Consider the following 27,703-nt stretch of genomic DNA (forward strand, 5'->3'; position numbering starts at 1 on the left):
TGGCTGAAATCCCTGTGATCACCCAGAAAGGGAGACGTTCTCCACGGTCTGCAGTCAAGGAATGGGCTGGCACCATCAGCAGGGACCAGAAGGCTCCAGGGAGCACACTTGGTACCCACTGACCACACCTCTAGGGGGGAGCAGGGAGGAAAGTTCTCAGAAGCCAGAACAGTGCCAGACGGCCAGTGGGTCTTAAACCAAACCTTTGCCAAGTCAGGAATCAAACACGATCTAGAGTTATATGTGGTGGTCCTGCAAGTTTCCGTTCTGCTCTTGTTTTTATTTGGGGGCCCTCAGCAGTGCCCAGGAGACGCCTGGGCATCCTCTGGGGGTCCCTGTGGTGCCAAGGATTGGCAAAGCATAGGCTCAGCCCATTGTGCTTATCATCCTTCACGAGACTTTGCATGGCTTTCATTCCCTTCCTCCAGGCCCTCTGTGCTCTCATCAAAAGTGAATCACGTGTTTGGACCCCAGGAAGTACTATTTCCATGGGGAACCAAGAACGGATTTCCAGAGCAGTCATTGGCGCTCCAGGCAGTAATAGGTTTAGAAATCCTAACCTCTGAGAATAGAGAGAGATGCAAAATCCCACGTTTGCTTTCTAAACATCCTATCACTATTACTACTATTATTTTTTAATTGGGTTACTGTGAGATGCACAATTACAAAGCTGTTCATGATTGGGTTTCAGTTGTATAATGATCCCATACCCATCCCTGAACCAGTGTACATTTCCCACTGCCGATGACCCTAGTTTCCCTCCAGCCACCCCAGCCCACCTCTGTGGCTCTATGCTCTCTCTCTCGCTCTCTCTCTCTCCTTTCTCTGCCTCCCTCTCTCCTTTCTCTCTTCTCTCTCTCTCCTCTCTCCTTTCTGTCTCTTCTCTCTTCTCTTTCTCTCTCTTTCTCTCTCTCCTCTCTCTCCTCTCTCCATTCCATTAGCCTCCCGAGTCTTTGTTCAATGTTCAACTGCAGGGAGACCAGAGAAGCTGGCAGAAAAGGGAACCCGAAGCCTCCCCAGAATGGTAGACATCCATTTGATAGACACCCATCAATCTTAAGTGACATTCCTTCCTCAGACCAGTTTGTGGGCTCAAATTCACCCCCACTCATCAAATTCACACACTTATCATCCCTGGAAGGTGGTGGTAAGGACTGTCAGTAGGCGCACGGATCACAAAGTCAGGCTTCCCTAAGACACCTAGGGAAACCATCAGAGCCCGTCAACAAAATGTTGCGTACCCAGGAGGCAAGACGCACACAACAGAAAAGTGTTGGTGGCTGCATTAGTGAAAGACCTTCTGTCACTGTCAGCTGCCCGGCTTTCCCTTGCCCCCAAATGCCATTCACGGCTATGGATTCTTCCCCGGGTGCCCCCACTTTACATAATTAACAACCGCCTGCCGTTGTGAATGGCTGAGGAAAAAGCTCTGCAAGGCGTCGATCTTCATTTATCAAGTATCCCCGACAGGAAGACATGCACTTCAGAGCCAAAAGCAGACATGGCGTGATGGGGGAATTCGCACAGGGCCTTTCTAGTCATTTCCTGGCAGACCTGCCTGCGAATGACGGGAAGCTGCCGCCGACTCACCCTGTGATTACAAGATGGAGAAAGGAGTGAATTGCTAATCTCGTCAGCGCAACTGCCTTCTTCCCTGATGCCATTTGTGTTATTCCACTTGGAGTGATGAAAGATTATAATGGGCTGTTGACACTGATTGAAGGGAGGAGACATGGAGTTTTTTGTTGGTGTTGTTGTTGTGTTGTGTTTTGTTTTGTGTTAAGAGAATTAATTGGCTCGGTGAAGGAGGTAACCACTCAAATCTGCCGCTCTCACAGCTGCAAGACAGAAGTGAACTGTCAAAGAGAGTTTCATCTCTTTCTTCCCCACCTGTTTTTCTCCCTTTGATGACATCTTTTTCCTAGATTCAACACATTTGAAAACGGGGCCCAGCAAAGAGAGTGCAGGGGGGCGGCAGTCAGTGGGGGCTCCCAGGGGGGAGGCTTCAAAAGAAAGAGAAAAAATGTCCCTTTCAGGATTTACACCAGAAACCCTGCAAACGTGTGTGTGTTTCATTTGCATGTGTTTGAGGGGTGTGCAAGGAAGATGCCAGAAACTGATGAAGCCAGGCCAACTCTGCCGTCACTCAAGTTGCTCTGAAGAAGGAAGAAACAGCTGAGAGATGTCTGCTCTGTGGCAGCCAGGAAGAAAAGGATCTAGGTCAAGTGTTCGCCTGACTCAGTCTCAAGGCAGAAGGAGACATGGCTGCTGGGTCTCCTTGAGCTGGCAGACAGTCTGCAATCCTTTCCCACCCATGGGCAGAAAGCACTCTGGGTCCCAGAATGGGGCGGTGGAACCCGTGCACCATCACCCCCAACAACCCACTTACCAAATTTCCATTTCCTGTTCCCAGACTTTAAGGTTTTGGGTGCCAAGGGAGGAATGTTTGCATCAAGGAATGCAACCAAGGGGAAGAGGACGCTGAGAGCATCCCTGTCTCCTTCCCCTTCTGATGCTGCTGGAGCAGTAGATAGAGGGGACCGACTGCTATTGTTGCCAGGGTAACTGGCCGCAGATATCACCAGGCATGGCTTCCGGCTTGCAGGGGGAATTAGGAGCAGGACCTCTGAGTGACCCAATCTGGGAACTGCGCAAAGATGAATAGGTCATAAATCACAAAGTCAGACAAGAACAAAACAGGTGAATAAGTCGGATGAGGCTGCGTGCACAGGAAGTGGGCCACGAAACAGCAAAACTGCGGAGGAACTTGAGACAAATTGTATTAACTCCTGATTGTATCAACTGTCGTCTATGTTGGTAACCGCTAGATATTTGAAATGAAAAATTTAAATTCGCACCCTGCCTCCCTGCTCCAAAGAGCAGGGTAGCTTGTAACTAGCATAGGAAAACTCTCTGTGAACTGTACTTGAGACTCCATCTCTTGGGGCAATAGCCAGGTCATGTCCACATGCATAAGCAAACGGGGGCCTTCCTCAAACTTCCCCCTCTGTTTCTTGGTCAGATTTCTGTAACGCCGTCACAATGTGGGAACAAGGGCTGTCTGCTACACATGGAATTCCCCGGAGCTCTTAGTACTATGTATCTGGAGGGACAGGATGATGGGGGCGTCTTGCAGCACCACCCAGTACAGTTGGGAACAGATTCCACTCTTCAAGACTGAAGATTTGGGATAATTACACAAAGCAGGGACCCCTCTATGGAAGTGGCAGAGAATGGAGGTAATAGTTGCAGGGGGGTTTGCTTTAAATAGCTGTGTTGCAAAGTTACTTGGCTATAATATATATGGGTATATGTATATATATATGAATATGTGTATATACATATATATGGGCTGGAGTGATAGCCCAGTGGGTAGGCCATTTGCCTTGCATGCGGCCAACCTGGGTTCAATTCCTCTGTCCCTCTCAGAGAGCTTGGCAAGCTACCGAGAGTAGCCCGCCCACATGGCAGAGCCTGGCAAGCTCCCCGTGGCAAATTCTATATGCCAAAAACAGTAACAACAAGTCTCACAATGGAGACATTACTGGTGCCCACTTGAGCAAATCCATGAGAAATAGGATGACAGTAATACAGTGATACACACACATATACATATACAAAAACTACCTGGGCACATATACATATATATATATATATATATATATTGTTGTTTGGTTTTTTTGTTTGTTTGGGGGGCTATACCTGGTGGTGCTCAGGGCTTATTCCTGACTCTGCACTCAGGGATCACTCCAGGTGGTGCTTAGGGGACAACAAGAGGTGCTGGGGATCGAATCTGGATCCCCAGTTTCCAGGATGTGCAAGGCAAGAACCCCACCCACATCCTATTCAGCACCTGGAAAGTAATTTTGCTGTAAAAAAAAAATGAGGGGCTGGAGGGAAAGCATAGTGGTTAGGGCGTTTGCCTTGCACAAGGCCAACCCAGGTTTGATTCCCAGCATCCCATATGGTCCCCTGAGCACCACCAGGAGTAATTCCTGAGTGCAGAGCCAGGAATAACCCCTGTGCATCGCCAGGTGTGACCCAAAAAAAAGCAAAAAAAAAAAAATGAGCAGATCATTGGTTTGATTTCGTTTTCCCATTAACATAAATAAGAAACCAACTCACTGCAAACTGATGTGTTACCATTTTCTAGTACAGCAACATGTGGACCTGGCTTTACACTCTGGCTTCACATTCAGTAAGTTTGATTCCTTACAATTGCACTATAGCACTGTCATCCCATTCATCAATTTGCTCGAGCGGGTATCAGTAATGTCTCCGATGTGAGACTTGTTAATGTTTTTGGCATATCGAATATGCCATGGGTAGCTTGCCAGACTCTGCATGTGGGGGTGATACTCTCGGTAGCTTACCAGGCTCTTCAAGAGGAATGGAGGAATCGAACCCGGGTCGGCCGCATGCAAGGCAAACGCCCTGCCCACTGTGCTATTGTTCCAGTCCCAAACAAACAAAAACAAGTGTTAATACAATGAGCAAAGGAAAGAGTTGCAGACCAAATGCTTAGGTACGTTCCTCAAGAGAAAACCAGTTCCTTGTGAAGTACTGTCATAAATTTACACACACTTGGAAATATTCAAATATATTAGTTTTGTTGCAATATATTTGTAATTGGATGCTCTTTTTACATGTGTTATTAATTTTTCACGTTCCATGGTGTTATCTTAAATGTTCCTCCACAGCAAAATTGCTTTATGACTATCTAGTTGGGGTGGAGGGGAGGCAGAGAGGAGCTTGCAGCAAAAACTACCTGGGCACAGAACATAGCAGGAGGAGAAGAAGAAGAAAATTAAAAAGACCAACTGTGGCTTTAACAGTTGCTAAAGTGGCAGGTCTATTCATATTACAAAATAAATGAACAAATGCCTATTAACCTTAGGAAGTGTTACTAATTTGTATATTACTGAAAATACAGGCTACTCTTATTGATAACAGCCTCCCCTTTTCATGTTAAGACGTGGAATGGTTAATTTTTTAAAGCTTGGCTTCAGGTTACAAATTTTCACTGGGGAGGGATATTAATGACTTAACTGTGTTCATTTACATGAGGGGCCGGTCTCGTCAATGTAGGCAGACGCTTGCTGTTTTTATTCTTCTTCTTTGGAAGTTAACTATTATTGCCCCCGTCGTGCAGCCACTGGGCAGGCTGCATTTTATTGTCTGTGGGCAATGTGGTCATCTCCCCAGCGAGTCCTAACGTTCCCCCCCCCAATGGATTGAGAGGGGTTAGGGTCTTGGACCCCATGCCTCCAAGAATACCCGCCAGCAGTATGCTGGGCATGATATGTACCGGGGTGAGCGGAAGGCGACGATGGAACAGAAGTCCCATAATTGGTCCTCTGTGCAAGAGCACACGTGGCTTTCGCAGATGTGGCTCTTTAATGGCAGCTTCTACTTGCTTTGCTTGATGACTTCCTTGAGTGTCTCAACCATTCCCAATCTGCCGATACCACCTGTGAAAAGTAACCCATTAGGTTAAGTGACTGTGGTTTGGGTTTCTATTACATGCAATTAAACCTAAAGTCTGATCAAATTTGTCTAAAAGGGATGACGCTTAAGTTTTCATTTTCTGACAAAATTACATATGCAAACACATCTGCAGAGACAAATGTTTTCTCAAACGAAGATTTGAGCAAAACTGTAACATTGATTCTCGTTTGAAAAGGAGGTATTAGGCAATCCGGTGAATAATGGGTAATGCATTAAACTCCATTTGTGCCTAAGATACTGAATCACTGGAAATGAAAACTCGGTAATGATCTTTGTGTAATGAAGGCTTATTATCAAGGTTTAATTCAGGGATGGCATTTATCCCAGGTAGCTGAGATAATGTAAGGGTTTTCTGAGACAGAACTTGGAGAAAGGAGAATGGTGAACACATGCATGGGACCCTCTGTAAATTACAGCTACTTAAGCAAATCTTTGATCGAGTCTTTGTGATGTAATCACCTAAGTTTCTATACCATACTCTGGATGTTCTTGACCAACTGAAAGTTGTGTGTTTCGGAAAATACTAGACATTTTCATGTGAGCACTTTAGAGTCACCATTGCTCCAGATACGCTAACTTCCTGGGTCTTCTTCTTATACTACGGAACACATCACAAATCATGGGCTCTTAGGTAAGGTAAAGGAGTTTATGAAGTCAAAGTTCATGATAACAGAAGTGAAAATGAGGCAGGCAGACAGATAGGAGGGGCCCATGGCAATGGAATTTCTGAGTAGTAACAAATCCAACAGCCCTGAAGCTGCAAGAATTAAGACCTAGCCCTGATAAGAGCTTCCTGGTGTTAGGAACAGACCCAGAGAAGGCTGAGGGAAAAGCTCCAGTGGGAACAGAAGACCAGGAAAGGAATTTCAAGGAAGGCTAGCAGCCACTCCCATCTCACCTCCCTGGGACACCACCCTAGCAACGGACTTTTGCCAAGCTAGAAAGCCCCAGGTGGGGGCAAGTTAGAGAAACACTATAAAAGCCACCTTGAACAAAGGAAGCACACACATACGCTGCCCTGCCCCAGCCTGTGTGCTGCTTGTGCCCACGTGGCCGAGCACACGTGACGCCCAAGTTTCCCCTCTTGAGATGCGTATTTTCACGCTTCCATATCTATTGCTGGGATGTGTATAGGGGCTCTCTCTACTTTGGGAGGAGTCCAGGTTCTCTCTTGAGTGCATCACTCTCCCTTTCTTCTCCCTCCTTCCCCTTCCTCAAAAACTCTCCATATAAAATCTGTTTTTACATCACTGCTCGTCTACTCCTGAAATTCCTTTCTGGGAACTAGGACAAGAACCTGGAACTCAGGCCTAGGACTGACTTTTCTTTCCTGCCAAGAGCACTTCCTCCAGCTTGGGTTCGAGGCTTCAGAGAGAATTTTCAGGTGGTGGGGATCAACTCCCACGTGGAGCAGACCAAGTGGACATCCGATATGGATTGATGGTCACCCATGGAACTGGTGGGGCTCATCCACAGGTGGAAGAGAGTGACCACCTTTCCTCCCCGTCTCAGGTAAGCCACCATTGGGACCCACTGACATCAAAAAGACATTCAGGACTAAATGCTGACATTTCATCCACTGAGACCCCCACTGGGGACCACCAGGCAAAGGAAGCCTTCATGGCCACTACGTTTTCAGAGGCAGTATAGGACAGTGATTAGAGCATACATCTGGAACCCATCCTCATTAATTCAAATATGTGTGACTGAGGGAGGTTGATGAGCTCCTCAGTGTCTCCTTCTGTGAAATGGGGATATTCTAACCAGTGAACTGTCATAAGGTTAAGTTCATGGAAGTAGGAGAAAGGAGGTCTCTCACATGGGGTATTTACTACGACTATGCCACGCCACTGAATTGCTGGGATCTAATAGTAAAGCAGGTGAGACATTTGCCTTGCACATGGATTCAATCCTCGGTATCCTGGTTCCCTGAGCAACTGCCAGGAGTGACCCCAGAGCACTGAGCCAGGAGCAAGCCTCAAGAACAGCCAGGTAAGGCCCAACATGCTCTCCCTCCACTCCACCCCACCAAGTTCTGGAAAATTGTGGGAATTCATTCCCCAACAAAAAAAAACTCAAGCATGAGATATACCCCTAGGTAAGATAATTTAGGTATTATAATACAAAGAGTTTGTAAAAATGTACCCAGGGAAAGAATAATAGAGAAGAAAATAGAAGAAAGAAAATTAGATGAGATAGCAAATATTTGCAAGCTGCAAAAAATGCACCAAGCAAGTAAAGAATAAGACTGTGCAAGGTTTTTTAGATGTAGGCACTACATGGGCAGAAAAAAAAAAGAATGGGAAACTGTCAGTACCTTACATATATATTTTCTAAATTTTTATTTTATTGGATTTTTAAAAATTAAATCACAGTGAGATACAGTTACAGTTATTCATGATTGGGTTTCAATCATACAACATTCCAAACCCGTCCCTTCACCAGTGCAATTTCCCAGCACCAATATCCCAAGTTTCCCTTCCCCACCAGGCATTTTTAATCCCCCTCCAGGACCTTATACCTTATATATATATATATATATATATCCACAAGTGGGAACCAGTAATGTCTCCATTGTGAGACTTATTACTGTTTTTTGGAATATCGAATATGCCACAGGGAGAATGCCAGGCTCTGCCATGTGGGCAGAATACTCTCAGTAGCTTGCCGGGCTCTCCAAGAGGGATGGAGGAATCGAACCCAGGTTGGATGCATACAAGGCAAATGCCCAACCCACTGTGCTATTTATGTGTGTGTGTGTGTGTGTTTGTGTGTGTGTGTGTGTGTGTGTGTGGGTATATGTTTTCTAATGTAGGAGTTCTGCTATTTATTCAGCTATTTATTAAGCTGATTGAATTGGGTATGAACTCCACATTACTTTTTTTAATTCAGAATGTTAACTATTTTATTTTTATTATTATTATTATTTTTAATTACCGTGAGATTCAGTTACAAAACTTTCCTATTTGAGTTTCAGTCGTACAATGATCTATCACCCAACCCTTCACCAGTGCACATCTTCCACCACCAAAATCCCCAGTAACCCCCCCACCCCGTCCCACCCCTCCCTGTGCCTCTATGGCAGACAGTCTCCCCTATACTCTCTTTTGTATTCTTGTTACGAATAGCATAAGATGTTGCACAGCTGCAAGAGTGGCCGCGTGCTCCTGGAATTCTTAAATTTTAGATAATTAGGGTCTGGAGAAATCTCTGCAGTGAGCTGCTCAGTTTGAGGGTTCTTTTGTGTGTCTCTGGATCATGACTGTTAGGAGCTTAAGTAGCAGTCGAAGGCAGTTTGTGGGCGTGACCTCCAGGTCCCATGGGGATGGGGGATGAGAAGGACCGGTCCATCCCCTATCCCTTGAGGCCTGGAGTTTGTCGTCACTGAACTGTGTACCTGCACTTCTCATTGGGTTCCGGAAGTTGGCGGTCGCTGGGGTTCTTAGGGGGCAGGTGGAGGGAGGACGCCTGCCCCTGTCTAAGGCACCCAGTGAAGTCGGCCTGGCTTAAGGTCTGGAGGCATCTCTGCAGTGAGCTGCTTGGTTTGGAGATTCTTTTTTTTTAAATTTTTTAATTAGTGAATCACCGTGAGGGTACAGTTACAGATTTATATATTATTGTGCTCATGTTTCCCTCATACAAAGTTCGAGAACTCATCCCTTCACCAGTGCCCATTCTCCACCACAAGTAAACCCAGCATCCCTCCCACCCTCCCCAATCCCATCTCCCCCCACCCCACCCTGCCACTGTTCTCTCTCTCTAATTAGGTGTTGTGATTTGCAATAAAGGTGTTGAGTGGCCATTGTGTTCAGTCTCTAGTCTACATTCAGCACGCATCATTCTTTCCCCGCATGGCCTCCAACCACATTTTACTTGGTGTTCCCTTCTCTATCTGAGTTGCCCTCTCCCCAGAATGTGAGGCCAGCTTCCAAGCCAGGGAGTCAACCTCCTGGTACTTATTTCTACTATTCTTGGGTGTCCATCTTTTCCAGAGAAATAAACTATTGGCATATGTCCTGCAGGGAGCGCCTGCTCACCCACAGTGCGCTGTGCGGCTAGCCCTAACCACGCTTTTGCTCTCTTTCGAGATGTATGGGTCTTGGAAATAAAGCCAATAAATGAGCTTGTATAGCTGAGCTGGAGGTGGTTTGTGGGTGGTGGCTCCCACATACCTAACTTTTGGCTGTTTAATTTCTTGGTAAACTTGGCCCCAAATTGTTGGGGTCCACGTAAAGGCACAGCGACAATTTTGGGGTATCTGGAAGTCTGAAGGCACCGTCAGGCTGCTGATGCACTCACCCCGAAGGTACAGGCTGACCTGCTGGCGGCACCATACACCTTATATTTTAAGGGTGCCATGAGATAACTCTGTAAAATACCCGAGCCTCTGACCTTCATGTACCTCCTAATGTTGATGTGCATACTAACTGTCCTTAATGTCTCTGTCAATAATGGCCCACCTATTGGGAGCCCAGGGAGGTGGTGGGGATTGTATGAATATTGTATGAATAAATGGCCTGTGAGGCCACTGATGGCTGCCCAGGCAACCTAAAGCTTGGGCAGTTGGGCAGTCTGTGCAGGCTTGTTTGTCGAATTATACATATGTCTGTCTCATTCTCCGCAACCGACCCCTGCTCAATGAGGGGTCGAAGGTGCCGATCCAATTGATTTTAGGCAGGAAGTCAGTAGAAATGGATGGCCATCGTGACAGAGACAGGCAGTAACCCTCATGGGAAGGGATCCCAGGAAATGATAGTTTTATTATTTTTGTAAGCCATTACCATCTTATTGGTAATCTGTGACCAATAATTACTATCACCAACTCCCTTTGCTGTAAGCAAGTGTCTGTCTATAGAGCCCCATGTACTAATGAAGCCAGATGCTAAATCCTGGAAGTGATTGAAATAAGGAAGCGGACAGAAACATAGCTTCATTTTATGAAAGGCAAACAGTTTGTGAATTTGTAGGGAAAGAACATCATTGAAACGGTTTGGTTTCTTAGGTCTCATTTGGTGATGCTTGGGGCCACTCCTGGGCATTCTCGGTAACCCTATAGGGTGCCAGGGATCAAACTCAGATCGGTTTGGTGTAAAGAAAGCCTTATCCACTGTGCTCTCTCCCTGGGCCCCATCACTGAAAACCTTTGACTACTGACAAATCCTCACAGAGTCAAGTATTTTTCCTCTTTCTCTGAAAGTGAAGTTTTGATGGTAACACAATCGACAGCTGCTCCTGATTGGTGCTGGGATGCTGAAGTTAAGGCAGAAATCTGATCTTTTCTAACCTCTGTGGACATAACAGAGCCCTTATTCATAAGGTGCCTCTCACCCTGGGACACTGCAGGGTCTCTGCATGGAGGTTTTGCTTCCGGCCACCAGACTCAGCAGGGACCCAGGAGAAGTTTGTTCAGGGGAATGAGATGATATGACTTGCAAAGCCACAGTTTAGTCTTGCCCAAGTGTTCGGTTTTGCTTGAGGCTGGCGGTTCCTAACACTCCGCCCTGGGGCTCTACCCATCACTCTGCAGGAACTTGGGAAGCAGCAGTGAACCGCTCAGACGGCAAACGGCTGTCGAAAAACCCTCAGGCCTGCATCCTTCTGACAAAACTGTACTGCCGTTTAAAATGGGATTAATCAGAAGTAGGCCGTGTTCAGTGCAAAACCTGTTTTCTTTACTTCTGAGTCTGTCCTATACTAAGGAGTATTGAATAATCTGGTTAAAAAAAAAAAAACAGCATGAACACTGTTTTTTAAGATTGATTGAAAAGCAGCAGAGAGCTGGTCTCCGCAGCCTTACAGAAGCCAAAGCATTTCTATTAAGGAGAAGAGGTTTTGACACACTCGCGGTATAAACTCACTGCAACTAAACTGTCTCTGCCTCTCTGCCCCCCCCCCCAGAACCCCTTACCCCCAGAGTAGGTGCTTCTGTTCAAATATCTGAAGCAGAAACAGCCCTTGTAAGGGCGAAACTGACTCCATGACAGGCGGCAGAAATCAGCAAAATCAGCAAGGCCTCAGGTTCAATGTTAGAGGAACTAAACCCGTTTCAGTCTCCCAGCAATAGAACAATGTGTAACTAGCCAACCTGAACCCACCTGGGAAACTTCCAAGGCCCAACAAGTGGGCTCAATCAATCAAAATGCCCCAGAAATTGTCTTTTGTTAACCCCAAAAGAATGAGTAGCTAACGTCACCATGAACTGTTACTGGAAACTATTGTTTAACTGTTGCCTGACCACTGTTGCCCTAGACACTTACCAAAACACCTTTGTGTGGTAACCAGGTAAGGGTAAGGCGTGGACTGCTTATGGACTCAAACCCTATCTACATGGCTTGCTGCCTAAAGTCGGGGTCGCTATCAAGAGACCACTCTGTGGGTGAGTAGTTGACCCCATGTGTACTGGAATAAAACTCCTACTGCTTTTGCGTCATCGAGTTAGTGTTTCTGTTTGTCTCGCCACTTGGGAACCCACTGTCCTGGGCTTAACACCCTCTAACCCTCTAGCCTCAGTCCCGGGCTTAACACCCTCTAGCCTGAGACGTGCTTTGTGACTGAGCCGGTTGCTTGGGGCAGGAGGCAGGCAGACAGGCCCCTTCTGTAATAGGGAAATGTAACCACCCCCCACCCCCATCCCTACCCCCAGATCAGGCAAAACCTGGAAAGCATTTGAGGCAGGGCAGGCGTGTGCTTGAAAAGTAATGCTGATTAGAAGCACCTGCAAGAACTGTAGCACTTTTATTAAGAGACAATGGTAGCATAATTCAAGATTAAAAAACAGGTGTCTGATGAGTTGTTTGGGAAGACAGAAAATTGCTCTTCATAGGAAATCCTGGTTAAAAGGCAGGGGGGGAAAAAAGGACTTATTCCATTTGTTTGGCAAAACATTTCATTCACAACATCTTCCTTCTTAACTCTCTGCTCAAATAACTCTGAGGGCTGGAAGTCAAGGGAGGCTATTTACACAGCTCCAAATCTGAACGGACAGGGATGCCTTTTTAGCGGCGCCACATTCGGTGACAATCCAGCGCCCCTCCTCCTGGGTGTTGTTCTCCCAGCAGAACGAGGGGATGGACTGAGAGGCTGGAGAAAGAAAATCCTGTCACTGCCCACCACTCTCCAACCCTCCGCTCACATTTTTTTTTTTAAACAGAGGAAACCCTGCTTTCAAACCCTCTCCTTTCTCCTGGGTGAGAGCTACGGTCACAGAAGTGCCTTGTGACTACCCAGCGACACGGATATTTTTGTTGCACCGAGGAATAACCACTCCTTCCTCCCGTTCACAGATCTCTTCTTTACACCACGAAAGATATAAATAATGCAAGGTGCCAGAGGGATTATTACAACCCTCTTTCTCCTGGAAAAAAAAAATGTGGGTCTCCTTCCGAAAGTAGACCAAGCTCCCCACCTCCCCCACACCCAAGGGTCCCCAGGACCCCTTGGACTTGCTTTACTTGATTAGATGCAGGAAATTGGGCAGGCTGGTGAGCCACATAAGCAGGTAAAACTTGGGGGAGGCGTGTCCCAGTGAGACTAAGGAGAGACCATGAGCTCCAGGCTTCTGCCCCCGCCCTGCAAACTAACTCCACCAGCTTACGGAGACCTGGGGGTCACCCCAGGCAGCCGACTTCAAAAACCAGTTCAGAATCTTGAGTGCTATTCTGCTAGCATCTCCTTGCACAAACCGTGCAGGTGCTAGATAGATGCTGCTCTTCCCCCTCCCCCAGGCCCCCTGAGCAAGAGAAGTGGCCTTCTGCTAGCCAGCCTGGTGTGCATCCTTCTCTCGTCCTCTATTCCTGCCCTGACTTTAGATCATGGCGATGCTGCCTCTTGCTTATACACAATTGAGAAGTGGGGACAGGTATCGGGAAGTCTCAAAAGGTTCCACAGAAATGGACGACTTTTTTTTTTCTTTTTGGGTCTCACCCAGCAATGCTCAGGGGTTACTCCTGGCTCTGCACTGAGGAATTACTCCTGGAGGTGCATGGGGGACCATACGGGATGCTGGGGATTGAACCCAGGTTGGCTGTGTGCAAGGCAAACACCCTCCCCGCTGTACTATCCAGAAACGGACAACTTTTATGACTTAATCATGCCATGAAAGGCAAGATGCTCTGAGGGGCAGTTCACGATAAAGTACTGAGCAAGACATTAGCACCTGCTCTCTCCTTCCCTGGCTTGGGAGTGCCCAACGTGTCCAATGCATGGAACTAGTACTTACATAAACTATGCACCGTCACTTTCAAACGTCACTCGAATCAATAACAGACTGTGATCCAGGTGGACAGTTCTTCAAACCTCAGAAAGAACTGCCACGAGACCCTCTCACATTTTTTTTTCCAGAATAAAGCTATTGTGACCATAGTGTTTTGCTGATCTATAAAGGGCAAAAAACCTCATAAGCTGAGTCCTCCAAGCCATAGAGAAACAGAGCAAGATGAATACAGGGCCTTGACTTCAGATCTCTGTGACACGCCTCTTCGTGTGCTTTTGTGGATTGGTTAAGGTCTTGGCTTCGTTCTGTGACGGATCAACTGTAATGGGTCCAGAGTTACTTCCCTGGTTTGGAACCACTCCTGACCTAACTTCCACCTTCCTTCCCCCTGGTCTTTGTGACCGTCACCTACCTCTGTCTAACTTTCTGTCACATGAAATCAGATAAGGTAGGGCAAAAAAAGAGAAAAGTTAAAAACTACTGTTTTCTTGGGACCAGAGAGATAGTATGGTGGGCATGGCACTTGTCTTGCATGTAGCCGACCCAGGTTCAATTCTTGGCATCCCATATGGACCCCGAGCACTGTCAGGGGATTGAACCCAGGTTGGCCCCTGGTTCCAGGAGTAACCCCTGAGCATTGCTGTTTATGGCCCACAAACACTATTGTTTTCTCAATATAAAACCTACTTTAAGCCTGTAATACACCTTTATATATATATATATATTTATTTATTTATTTATTTATTTATTTATTTAACCTCTGTGCCATATATTCTCGTCCTTATACACACACACTGCTAACATCAGTTTATAACAAAACACACGTGATACAGATATAAACATCCTATAAAAATCCCTCCCTCCCCCCGCGCCCAAGCATCCAGCCCCAAAGAACAGAGGCATAAACAGATCCAGGGAACCGGTGGTGCTCAGCAAAGCACTACATGAATGAATGTGTGGCCATGGTGAAGAAATGCAACCAGGGCAGAAGGGAGAAAGGAGCTCAGAGCCTGACAAGAGACGTACTAGGATCCTTTAAAAACGCTGGACTAACCGGACAGAAGAACAGGTAAGATAGACTGTGGGCGGCAAAGGCCATCTTTGCTTACACAGTTTTCCTAATTTGTGGCACTGACCAAATTAAAGTTCTGGGCAATTTATTCTGGACAACTAGGTAAAGAGGAGGGAAAAGGACCCGATTTAGACAGTTTCTAAACACTTGAGAACTGGACAGAAACGTTGTCCTGAAGATTAAGTCGTGGTTTTGGTTGGCTGGAAAAGAAAAGTGTCAAAAAAAAATAATAAATCACCATTGAAAACTAGAAAGATAACATTAATAATATGACAACAGAACTGAGGCACAGGCACAATGAGATTAGACTAATGTAATTCAAGCATTCACAGTCCCCCTCCCCCATTTCTCTATCTAAGACTCTGGTCAAGCCGCCAAGTGTTCCTCTCTCTCTCATGCTCTATTTTCAATAGTCCCTGTCATCTGCAATTTGTTCTCTGCCCTAAGTCGCATTATGGATATTGTAAACACACTCTGTCGCCCCGAAATTGTTTCCTCTCACTGCCAAATCATGTGGTCTCCACTCAGAGAAAAAGAAGAGGCATTTAACAAATGGTGATGACCTGAGGCTCTTCAAGAAATACCTTTCAACTGGTAGAGGAGGAGGAGGAGGAGGAGGAAGAAGAGAGGAGGAAGAGAAGGAGGAGGAAGAGGAGAAGGAAAGTTTAAAATCAAGTTAACAGTGGCTGGAGAGACAGTCGGTGGGTAAGGCGCTTGCTTTGCACATGGTCCACCCAGGTTCGATCCCCAGCATCCCCTGAGCACCGCCATGAGTGATTCCTGAAGGCAGAGCCAGGAGTAACCCCTGAGCACCGCCAGGAGTGATTCCTGAAGGCAGAGCCAGGAGTAACCCCTGAGCACCGCCAGGTGGGCCCAAAACCAACAATCAAAACAAGACAAAACAATCAAAGTCAACAGTAGCTATTTAATACGTACAACAGCTTTCTTCATATCCAGCAACCAGAGAAGCGCCCCCTGCCAGTCCTTCCCCCCAGGAGAGCCCGAGTCTGTCGGGACAGAGCGTCCTGAGGGTAAGAGCAGGGAGGGGCTACCGAGAGAGACAGCCCTCCACAACCAGAACCTAAGAGTGACGGCCCTCGTTATGTGCGGAGTCTCGGCCTGTTCCTTCAGAAACCCGCCCTGTCCTGTGCACTGTGTCTTCAATCTGCCTGCTGGAACCCGGACAGGCGCCCACCTGCCCCCTCTATGACGCCCCGGGGGGGCTGGCCCCATGGCCCTTTCCGACAGGCTCTTCAACACGCGGTACTCCTAGCACCCTCGGTCTCGGGAACTCCACCTAGTTCCAAAAATACTTGCTCCTTGAAATGAGCTCTCCCGGAAAGCAGCGTGACACTGAGGGGACGGGCCGCAGTGGACGGACAGGCATCAGGGTCCAAGTTGGCCAAAGGGCCTGGAGACCCGGTGACTCCAGCTGGAGGTGACAGAGCCACCCCGGATGGAGCAAAAGCGGAGCAGCCGAAGTGCTTTCACTAAAGTGACACAGCGGTCCCAGGGATGACGTAGGCCCGAGCTCAGAGAGGAGCACCAGACGGTGACATGCACGTGTTACGCCACCCGGTCGCGACCAGCCCCAGACCTAAGGCCCTTGGGTGCAGGAAGAGACGTGTTGGTCAGGGTCGGGGTGGAACTGCCCACGGAAGTGGCAAGCATGGGTGGACAGGGGAGAGATGAAAGAACCGCCCACTGCAGGACACCAGGGCCAACACCCCTCCTCCCCGTCACGGTCCCAGGTTCCAGGATGACCGGCAAAATGGGGGCCACACTTCAACAGGTGATCTTTCTCTCGATCTCTCTCTCTCTCTCTCTCTCTCTCTCTCTCTCTCTCTCTCTCACACACACACACACACACACACACACACAGAATCGCATCGCATCAAGAGCCTGAAGACACACTTCAACAGGTGATCACACACACACACACACACACACACACACACACACACAATCGCATCAAGAGCCTGAAGACACTTTGCCTGGAGCAGAAACACGCCCGCCCGCCCGCCTGCCCCGCCAGTCTATTATTCTACGACTCAGTAGCGCCAGGGGCTGGGCTCGGGCAGAGCGGGAGTGTGAGGCTGGGAGAGGCGGCCCCGGGGATTCTCCCGAGAGCCAAGCGTGGGTGCAGCCCTGCAGGGCCGAGCTGGGGAGCTTGACCCTGGGCGCAGGCCTGGGCCGCCAGCTCCGGGCACGGTGTAAGAGAGACGGGCGGCAGAAACTCCCACGACCTCGTCCCTCCCGCCCTGCACCAGCAGCCAGAGAGGACAAAGCAGGACCGGGGAAGGGAGAGAAACGGGAGCCCCAATGCCCAGACGCACGGCCACGGAACGGGCCGGCGCCAGCAGGGCTGGGCTCCTGGGAGACGTGGGGTTAAGTCCTGGGGTCTCGGTCCCCGAGGCCGAGGGTGATGCTTGCCCCCGGGGGAGGAGAGAGACGACTGTGGGCGAGGAGCCTCAGAACCGCAGGAAGAGGCCTCGTGGGATTCCCGGGAGCGTGAGAACCTGGGACGGTGCTCAGGAGCCGCGGAGGCAGAACTGGACGGGCGGAGCGAAGGGACAGGCTGGCCCCTGGGAGACCACAGCCGCCGCCGTGGCCTCTGCTCGCAGCAGACAAGCTTCCGCTCACGGACAGGGCTGGGGGCGGAGGGGGAGGACCCCCCCGCCCCCCGGCCGGCTCAGTCCTTCCTGTCCTTGCAGGGCTGGCTCCGGGCGGCCCTCAGCTTGTCCCAGACCTCTGTGTACATGAGGGTCCCGACGAAGACGAAGCAGGTGCCCAGCCAGTGCCAGCGTGTGAAGGGGTTCTGGAAGTAGAGGATGGAGAAGATGAGGCTCAGGAACTTGCGCAGCGTCACCACCAGGGTGACAGTCAGGGAGGCGCACTCCGTGGTGAGGATGAAGACGCCCCGGATGCACACGTACCTGGGGGCGCGCGTTAAGGAGGGTCCTGGAGAGAGAACGGGGCGGGCCGGGGTGCGGGTGAGGGGGAACCCTCTGTGGCACCTGCTCCCGGCTTACCCACCGGGAAGCGCGGAGGGTGGGTGCCGGGCCCCTCCGCGGGAGCACCGGCAGACTCCCAGCCGTGCCTCATGGCTGGACACCCCCACCCCAGCCCCAAACCCTCACTCTGGTGTCTTCCCCCTGTGGGCCAAGGCGACAGTGCTCACTCTGATCCCGAAGGGAGGAAGCTCTCGGGATGGGGGCGCCCCCTCCCCAGCACACCCCGCCCTCCTCCTGCAGACTGGATCTCGGAGGCACCAGGTGATCTCCTGAGCACCAGGGCGGCCTCCGTCTGCTCCATCATTTCCAAAGCCTTAATGATGCTCACCAAGGACCGGGACCAGGACCAGAGCCGGCAGCGCACGCGGCCAGCCCTGGTTCCGTCCCTGGCACTCCCACACGGTCCCCTGAGCACCGCAGGGAGTGATATCTGAGCTCTGAGCACAGAGCCGGGATTAAACCCTGGGCATGGTGCAGGAACTAAAAAGGCGAAAAGCTGGGGGCCACAGAGACAGTACAGGGGTTCAGGGGCTTGCCTGGCTGAGTCTCAGGTACCAGGTAGGTCCCCCCAGCACCGCCAGGAGCCACCCCTGAACAGAGTGTGCGGAACAACAAACATAAAGGACTTAATGCTGTCCAGCAGGGAAAACAAAAAATAATATTTTTTAAAAAATTAAGGGGCTGGAGTGATAGCACAGAGGGTAGGGTGTTTGCTAGACCCAAGTTCGATCCCCAGCATCCCATATAGTCCCCCGGCACTGCCAGGGGTAATTCCTGAGTGCAGAGCCAGGAGTAACCCCTGTGCATCGCTGGGTGTGACCCGAAAAGAAAAAATAAGTAAATAAATAAAATAAAATAACTAAAAAAAAAAAAGTAAAAATTAAACGTTCTAGTTCATTTGAAATTTCACCCAGAGTCCTTGTGGCAGCTAGTAAAATACCCCAGAATGCTGGGAAACTTTGGGGAGAAACCAGCGGCCACTCACGCGATGTGCCAATTCTGAGTTATCCACCGACCCTGGCCCCCGTGCCCCGCGCCCCTGACCCTCCCCCACACACACCCCCGGGGTGCTCGCTGGATGGGGCTCTCATGTCCTGCAGAGCCCGTGCACGGGGCAGAAGTGGACCGCGGGTGATCACGCCGTGACAGGTGAAGGCCAGACGTGCCCAAGCCGGCCGGCGGCTCGCAAAGGATACTGGGTGATGACGTTCATGAGGAGGTAGAACCACAGGATGGGCACCGTCACGCCGACTACCGGGACCTGATAGGGCTCTGTGGAGACCGAGAGGGGGACACAGCGCGTCACTTTTGCAGCGCAGCTTTTCTGTCCTTTCTGAACAAAGTCATGGAGACGGAACCGGACAGATGGCCACGTTACCTGCGGGGCCGCCACGCGCCACTTGCCCTGCCTTGATTGACAGGAGCCTCAGGAGCACTGAGGTTCTTGAAATAAGATGGTTTTCAATTGCGGGGGGCTGGGGGGTGGGGGGAGCCCTAACACTCACCTCAATAGGATCTGATTGTGCCAAGGAGGGAGGTGCAGAGCAGCCCAGAGGATCTGGGCTTGGGCCGGAGCAGTAGTCCAGGGGGTAGGGCGCTTGCCTGGCACGCGGCCGAGACCTGGGTTCAATCCCCAGCACCCCCTATGGTCGCCCAAGCCCTGCCAAGCGTGATCCCTGAGCACAGAGCCAGGAGTAAGATCTGAGCTCCACCACGTGTGGCCCCAAACAAACAAACAAACAAACAAACAATTACATGATCTCAGCAGACAACACAAGAGAAAGATAGGCGGCAACTAAATAACATTAATAAATGTTTAACGCTCCTAGTGAGCCAAGAATCCCAAATTCCCCAGGACAGGACCACTTCAGATCTATTTTACTAGCGAGTAAAGTGCACAAAGAATGTCCAAATCCGGAAATGGACATGGAACAGACAGCCTTGTCAGTGACAGGACAAAGGGACAGGATTCTGTTAGTGGCAGGAGCAAGTGGTGGTGGATTTAATAGTCAATTTCATAATGCCAATTAAGGGGTCATAAAAGTATTAATACTGGTTGAAGAGTTAATCCCAGATTAATCTAAAAAAAGGGGAAAATTTTTTCCTTGCAGAACTATTAAGGACAAACTCTAAATTAAGTTTTCAAAAATCATAAAGACTAGAGACAGTCACACTAAAAATAAAGTGGAAAGGCAAGTACGAAATTATATCTATATAATGATTACAACGATATAAGAATATATATACACACATATACATACATATATACATAGAAACAATGTCTAGAAAGAAACTAATAAAATAAGCTTTTCTATAGAGTAAATAGAACTTAACGTTTCTTTCACAAATTCTTGTTAGTTTTACACAGACTTACACAGTGAATGTTTGAGAATAAGATCAGAGGACACAGAGTAATCACCAGAGGGTCAGCTTTGGGGATTGCTAAATTATTTCAGGGGGTTGAAATATAACAGCGTGACTTAGGAAATCCCACCAAAGTGAAGCTGAAGATCTGGTTAGCAAAAGTATACACGCGTACAGTTTTATGTCTATAAATAAAAGAGAATTTGCTATTACTATCTGGACCAGTGGGAAATTTCAATAATTGGGTATTCTAATGCCTTGATACACTTAACATGTATATTGAAAAGTTAATAAGTATCATTATTGTTTAATAACTTCAGAGGGCTGTGATGATAATTTGCTGAGGAAAGAGCCAATCAGTATAATTTAAAATATTTAGATGGATATTCAACTCATAGAATATCTAGGTTCATTTACTTACACTGAGATTAAATATCTTAAAAGCATACTCGTATATGTATTTGGGGATTTTTTTGGGGGAGGGCACATACTGTGATGCTCAGGGCTTACTTCCAGGGCCTACACTCAGGGATCACTCCTGTTGGGCTTGGAGGACCATATGGAGAACCAAGGGTAGCACCCAAGGCCAGCCACATGCAAGGCAAGCATCTGCCGCTACACCACCTCTCTGGCCCCAAGGAGAGTATACTTAACACAGGAATGACTACCGAGAAGTTGGTGGCAGTCTCCACAAAAACACACAAATGAAATGCCAGCCAGGGCTGGCGAGATCATCCAGGGGCTAAGGCTCTGGTCTTGCCAAGCAGCCAGCCCCGGGTCAGGCCCCAGCACCACATTTGGTCCCTCAAGTCCAGCCTGGAGTGATCCCGAAGCACAGAGCCGGGGGGAGGGTGGGAAAGGGGGGAAGCACTCCTGGGTGCAGCTCAAAAGCAAAACCCAAAATCCACCTGCAACTTCTAGAAGGATTCTTGGAACTAAAAACAAATCAATCTTGAGACTCGGAATATGTTCAATGTAGCCCTTTGCCTTAAGCATGCTCAGAGACTTTAAAAATGGGGTAGCTGAGTCAGACCAAAAAAAAAAAAAAACTCAATTGATTAGACCTAGGTTCAATTCCCAGCATCCCATATGGTCCCCTGAGCACCGACAGGGGTAATTCCTGAGTGCAAAGCCAGGAGTAGCCCCTATGCATTGCCAGGCATGATCCAAAAAAGCAAAACACAAACAAAGGGCTGGAGCAATAGCACAGAGGGTAGGGCGTTTGCCTTGTACATGGCCGACCTGGGTTCGATTCCCAGCATCCCATAGGGTCCCCTGAGCACCGCCAGGGGTAATTCCTGAGTGCAGAGCCAGGAGTAGCCCCTATGCATCACCAGGCATGATCCAAAAAAGCAAAAAACAAATAAACTGTGAAGAGGCTTACAACATTTCCTTGCATGTTCTACTTGGCTGGGGTGGGGGCTGGGGGGTGCTGAGGCACGAAACCCCAGCAGTGCCAGAAGGACCACACAGTGTCAGGGGCTGAAGCCAGGGCACAAACTCTAACCCCCGGCGTCCTCTCCCCAGCCCCTGACGTACTATGTTCCATACACGGAGGAGGGGTTAAGAACTGGCATAAATAGGAATGACAGCGTTGCAAAGCCAGAGAACAGTCACAACTTCCCAACTCCTGTTGAGACAAGCAAACGAACGTTTGCCAAACACATCCTGTAGTTCTAAGTTACGCCAACATCTTTCCAGGAATGAGCAACATCATGCTTTGCTTTAAAAATGTGTATTTGCTGGGCCGGAGAGATTGTTTCGAGGACTGGGCACAAGCCTTGCATGGGGCCAACCTGGGCTCGACCCCCGGTATCCCATATGGTCCCCTGAGCCCTGCCAGGAGTGATCTCTGACTACAGAGCAGGAGTAAGCCCTGAGCACTGCCAGCAGTGGCCCTAACACAAAACCAAAAGGAAAAAAAAATTATATATTTGCTCTGTTGTTATTCATTTGCCTGCATGAATCTTTCAGAGACTGTCAGGTCACAGTCAGTAACTTTTTCAGTTAACTGGCAATTCACAGGCCACTGATTAAAGAGCCACATGAAAAGGGTATTGCTAACTTAGATGCTAGACATCTGAACAAACTCTTTCCTCCTGCCACCTCCCTAACTCAAGTGTAACTAAGGCGCAAGCCCTGTCGTTCCTTTTGCACTTCATCTTGTTCCCAGGCTGCCCCGCACAGCAGAAAAGGAGGGACAGGTGCCGAGGAGCCAGACTGGGGTCCCACTCTCTGCAGCATGTTACGACTGGGTTACAGTCTCAACACGCAACAGTCAAGTGCAAATGCAGACATTCTAAACCAAAATGGGATTATTTGCAGACATTGTCCTATTTCACCTGCAAATGACTGAGAAAGTGCCCCCGTGAAATCATCTGTTGCTATGACTACTGATCAATGACATCCTATCCCTGGAAGGTGGAATGGGGGGACAGTTTCAGCAGCATCTGGGACGAAGGTCGGTTCTGAAAGGATCTGAGATGTCGATCATAAGATCATGAAACCAAACACAGGTCAATGAAGTGTCAAACTGAGACTCTCGCCTTAAAAAACAGCAGATCGTTGTGCTGGGTAATTCCAAACTCACCGGATTTATTGAACAGAACTGCATGGTCATAAATATCAGAAGCCAAGAAGATGAAACCAGGAAGTGGAAGGGCATGCTACGGGAAGAAACAGTCCACATAAATATAAATGCGAAAACATGGTGAAATCATTAGTTTTACAAAACGTGTCTGACAAACAATACCAAGCAAAGCAAGTTAGATCCACCACGTTGTACGTCTGGGGCGCCGATAATCACTAGACAAGGATAGTGTGACATCAGCCCAAACCACACGATGCGGCCAGCGCTCTCTTCCGCTGAGGGAACATTTAGGAAGAAAGAACGATCTTTCTGCCCAAAAGGACTTGTGTTGTTTACTGTTTTTACGATGGGTCATGCACATATCATACGATTCAAAATTATAAAGAACATGAAACTCGATGTCTGGGAGTCTAGAAAACGGGTGGGCAAAGAGATCTGATGGCGATATGAAGAGGAAAGAAAATAAAGACAAGAGTTCAAAAGGGGTGCAAGGCGAAGAGGGAAACCCCGTGCGGGAGAGCCATGATCCCTCCCACCCCACCCCACCCCACCCCAACACCACAGCAATAAGGAATCAGAGCGAAGCTTTACCAAGCAGTTACCATGTGCCAGGGACTGTGCTATAAGGAAGCTGTGAACCAAATAGCAAGTTCCTTTGACAACCCCAGCCATGGCCTCTAGTTGCAATGAAACGTCCCAAAAAGCGCATGCCTGTAGGTTTAGGACCGAAAGCTGGCACGGACAGGCCTCTTGCAGTCACTGACCCAGAGGGGCTGTGCTCTGAGCATTACGGTAACAAGAAAGGGAGAGGGGAAAGAGGAAAGTGAGAGGATGCAGCGCTCTCTCTCTCTCTCTCTCTCTCTCTCTCTCTCTCTCTCTCTCTGCTCTTTGAAACAAAGAAAGCGAGCATATGTAATGAATTCTTCAAACGCTTCAGGAAAGGAATTGAGGCCCTATTCTCTTGCCCCCCCACCCCATCACCCCAGTGCCTGCCAGCTTACCATGCCCTGAGCAGGCTGTTTTTACAATGCAGTTCCTTTCCTAGGCGTCCATTATTAGCTGGAGCCTAATTTCAGCTAAGAGGAACAGAGGGACGGAGGTTTCCTGTCTGCTCGGGTGATTCCTTATTAGCAGACAGGCTCTGTCCTCACCGACTCATCACTGTCCTCCTGTGCAGAGAACCGAGGCCCAGAACGCGAGTCAGGAGCTTGTTAGAGTACTTCAGCCTGTGAGTTACAAGGCAGTTTACCAGCTAATAAACTGATCCTTCAACTGCAACAGAAGGATGGCATGGAACATTTGGGGGAAAAAAAAATCTATTACAAGTCAGAGACTTTTCTCTTCCCCGGCTTCCAAAAATTACTCACGTTATAAAACAGAGCTTCCTTCGAATGCTTCCCAAATTGTTTATACAGAGTCTCCTGGAAAATTCCCATCCTTGCTGACATCAGAAGAGCAAAAGTCAGTGCTCCAATACCTAAAAAGGGGGAAAAAATAAATAGACCAGTCATGAGACGTGTGCATCATTTGCTTGCTCATTTCCAGATGTTTTATTAAAGGATTATCTACTGACCGTATAAAGGTCTATAAAGATTAAAAATTATAGGATATACATAGAATTTTAAATACTTGTTTATTTTAAAATTATTTTAAGTCTTTTTATTCAGACACAGTGATTTACAAAGTTATTCACTATGGGTAGGGCGTTTGCCTCGCACTCAGCCAACCCGGGTTCGATTCCTCTGTCCCTCTCGGAGAGCCCAGCAAGCTACTGAGAGTATCTCGCCTGTCCAGCAGAGCCTGGCAAGCTCCCCGTGGCGTATTCAATATGCCAAAAACAGTGACGAGTCTCACAATGGAGACATTACTGGTGCCCGCTCGAATAATCGATGAGCAACAGGACGACAGTGATACCGAGTTCCAGGCATATAATGTTCCAGCATCAACATAACCACCAGTGTCAACTTCCCTCTGTCAGTGTCCCTAGCTTCCCTGTGAGCCCCCAACCTGCCACCAAGACAGGCACATTTTTAAGTTTGGTTGCTGTACTCTGGATCTCACGCTTTCAGAGTTGCTGGCTCTGTGGTTTGGACATACAGATATGCCACCCGTCTATACTAGAGGTGCCCTTCCCTGTGCTCCACGCTGGCACCGCATATGATTCCTGAGCATCACCAGGAGGGAATCCCTGAGCCCAGAGCCAGGAGTGAGCCCTGAACACCCAAGGTGTGGCCTCAATAGCACCACCACCACCACCAATCTTTTTTTCTTAAGCGAAAAAGAAATCAATGATTTGCAGGTAAATATTCTGGATTTTCTTGAGCGTGCGCCCACAATTGCAGCCGTGTGACATCTCCGAACTCTACAACACCAATACTCTATAGTGGTAGTACATCTAGTCCTCTAGAGTAGCGTATATCTCAGTGGTAGCACGCCAGATTGGACAGGACCTACCAAACAGAAGGCAACCAGTTCTCCGTAGAAGCCGACCAACCTCGACTAGCAAAAACATTAACACAGAAGGCTTAACTTGCAACAACAGCTTAGTAAATCCTCAGACTAAGACTTCATGTTCCCCATGGTGAGATGCAATTTCCACAAATTTTCTTCTCTGGAAATATTTTTTGATCTTTCTGTTAGCTATGAGTGGTAGCAAGCAATATAAAATAAATTATTTTGGGTTTGCTATGGGGGCAGGTTTGAAGATCGATGGGGGAAAATGAAGACAGTCGTGGGGGGACGGTGACAGTGGTGGTGGGATTGTGTCGGACTATTGAATGCCTGTAACAAATCATCACGAACAACCTTGTAAACCACGGTGTTTAAGAAGGGCAGTGGTATGGGGGCTGTGGGTGGGGGAAGAAATCTAAGATTTAGAGGCGGGATCCTTGGAATTTTAAAGTCAAGTGCTGAGATGTATGCTTCTTTCATGGAAATGTCCACGACGAGTGATGTAGAGATGAATGATCCTTTAAGAACTGCTCCCGAGAGTGTAATGGGCAAGCAGGCAGGAACTTTTCTCCCTATATCAACAGCAACCAAGACCAGGCCATGGCTCCACATTCTGTAACCCGCTGCCACGAACACAGGCATTTCAATGCTTTGTTTTCATTTACTGATTATGAAGATTCCGAGACATACGATCCCTAATGCCTCTCTCTTCCGGGGCATCCTCTGTTTCGCTGTGGCTTTTTTGCCAAGAAACATGTCCCTCGGGAGAAGATCCAGCCAATAGCTGTGCAAAAGCAATTAGCTTCAACTGTGATCATTGTACTTGCCTAGTAACCACCATGCAAATGCTTGGAATCCGTCCTTCTCCCCGGAGCTGGTCTGGGAAGTCTAGGAAATAAAGAAAATCACTAGGTACACAGGCAGAACTATACACAAAAAAAGTTCCTTAGACAAGGACAGTGTCACTCACCCCTCTCCCATCTCTCCTTAAGAGATTTAAACCTTTGGATTACAGAAGCACTTACAACTTATTTAGTCATTATTAAGTACTGGGCATCTAGGCACCCATTACAAGAATAAACAGAAGTAATATGTGCACGGAGTCTTACCACTTGCTTTGCTGACATGAAAGTGCAAATAAATATCCCCACAGACACCAGGGCAATGGAGGTGTATTTGAATATACTGTATCTGCAAAAATAGAAACAATGCTTTAGAAAGTAAAGATTCAGAGTTTCTAAGTGGAGAGTCACATAATATCTGACAGGATGACAAACCACTAAGACATGAGTTGGGGGCTCGGAGTAGATGGGAGTGTGTGGGCAGAACAATCCGGTGGCTGACAGGTTACTAATTCACACCCCACTTGTCATTGAAAAGCGTTTGTCTCATGAATGGCCGTGATCCAGAGACTCACAAATCTCGCAAGAGAGCGACAAGTGGCAGAGAGGACCCCAGATGCCGTGCCGGGCTGAACTTCATCTGGGACAACCGGAGGGGGTGGCTGAGTCCCTTCGCCTGCCTCAACAGAATTGTGGCAGCCGAAAACGTCCAGGACCCAATTGCTGCCATGCTCAAGGCGGATCTCCACAGGCTCCGGTCGAGTTCCTCACGCATGAGAAAGAACTGGCTGAAAACTCCAGACTCTGAGGGAGTTGGGGACGGGCAACCTCCACCCATATCCCTGCTTTTCCAGAGCCTGGCGCCCACGCCCAAGAACAACCTCTGGCACCATTTAAACTCATTAATGGCCATAATCCAGAGACTCACACGTAAATTGCGCAAGACAGCTGCAAGTTGTATCTGAAAATCTCAAGAGTTTTTATACTCCACATGACAGGCTTGGGTTTATACTCCACATGACAGGTTCATGCTGGTGGGATTAGTGTTGGAATGCTAAATGTGGTAAATTACTGTGAACTACTTTATTAAAATAAAATAAAATGAGGTGGAGGGAAGAAAAGCTTTTGTTTCCAATAGCTTGCTGACCAACACACAGAATGCATCATTGGAAATAAATTTAAGAAAAAGACAGATCAGACATGACCTCCTATTCCGTTCTCAGAGTTCACAGGAAAGCCCAACTTGGATCTTACGCATCTCCTACTTTCCCTGTCCTCCGGGGGCCAACCCTGAGTGACAAAGACACACCACCACATTGGAGGAACAAAGGATATGGGACAACTAGGTCAAGAAGGCAGGTTTGATGCTCAGAAATTAACTTAAGCATCCATTTCGGGGGCCGGGGGGTGGGGAAAGCGGGTTATATTTTTAAGTCTTTGAATGACTTCAACGTTTTTAAATGTTGGCATCACTGGGGAAAGGAAGGAACACAGAGCTAATAGGATCATTAGCTGCAATAATGGTGGCATTTCACATTAACTAAAATGGTATCATTAACAGCCCTCTCGAGCTATTGATGTGATAAAGTAAAAAGCCTCGGGCGAAAACGAAATGAAACTTACAGGATGAGCCATCTGAGGTTTTCTACT

At 48.2% G+C, this 27,703-nt stretch overlaps 1 protein-coding gene across 1 annotated transcript in view; it reads right to left on the reverse strand.

Moving 5' to 3' along the window:
- Nucleotides 1–15,697: 15,697 nt before the first annotated feature.
- SLC35B4 (solute carrier family 35 member B4) overlaps nt 15,698–27,703 on the reverse strand; it is a 30,165-nt gene continuing 18,159 nt past the window's right edge. The window contains exons 5-10 of the mRNA XM_055135548.1: nt 26,321–26,402; nt 26,039–26,099; nt 24,128–24,237; nt 22,761–22,836; nt 19,003–19,078; nt 15,698–17,728 (exon numbers count right to left, since the gene is read on the reverse strand). Of these exons, the coding sequence (XP_054991523.1) occupies nt 17,485–17,728; nt 19,003–19,078; nt 22,761–22,836; nt 24,128–24,237; nt 26,039–26,099; nt 26,321–26,402 (649 nt within the window). The 3' untranslated portion in view covers nt 15,698–17,484. The remainder of the gene's footprint in view (nt 17,729–19,002; nt 19,079–22,760; nt 22,837–24,127; nt 24,238–26,038; nt 26,100–26,320; nt 26,403–27,703) is intronic.

Source organism: Sorex araneus, chromosome 1, assembly GCF_027595985.1.
Source record: "Sorex araneus isolate mSorAra2 chromosome 1, mSorAra2.pri, whole genome shotgun sequence".
In the NCBI taxonomy this organism is placed as follows: domain Eukaryota; kingdom Metazoa; phylum Chordata; class Mammalia; order Eulipotyphla; family Soricidae; genus Sorex; species Sorex araneus.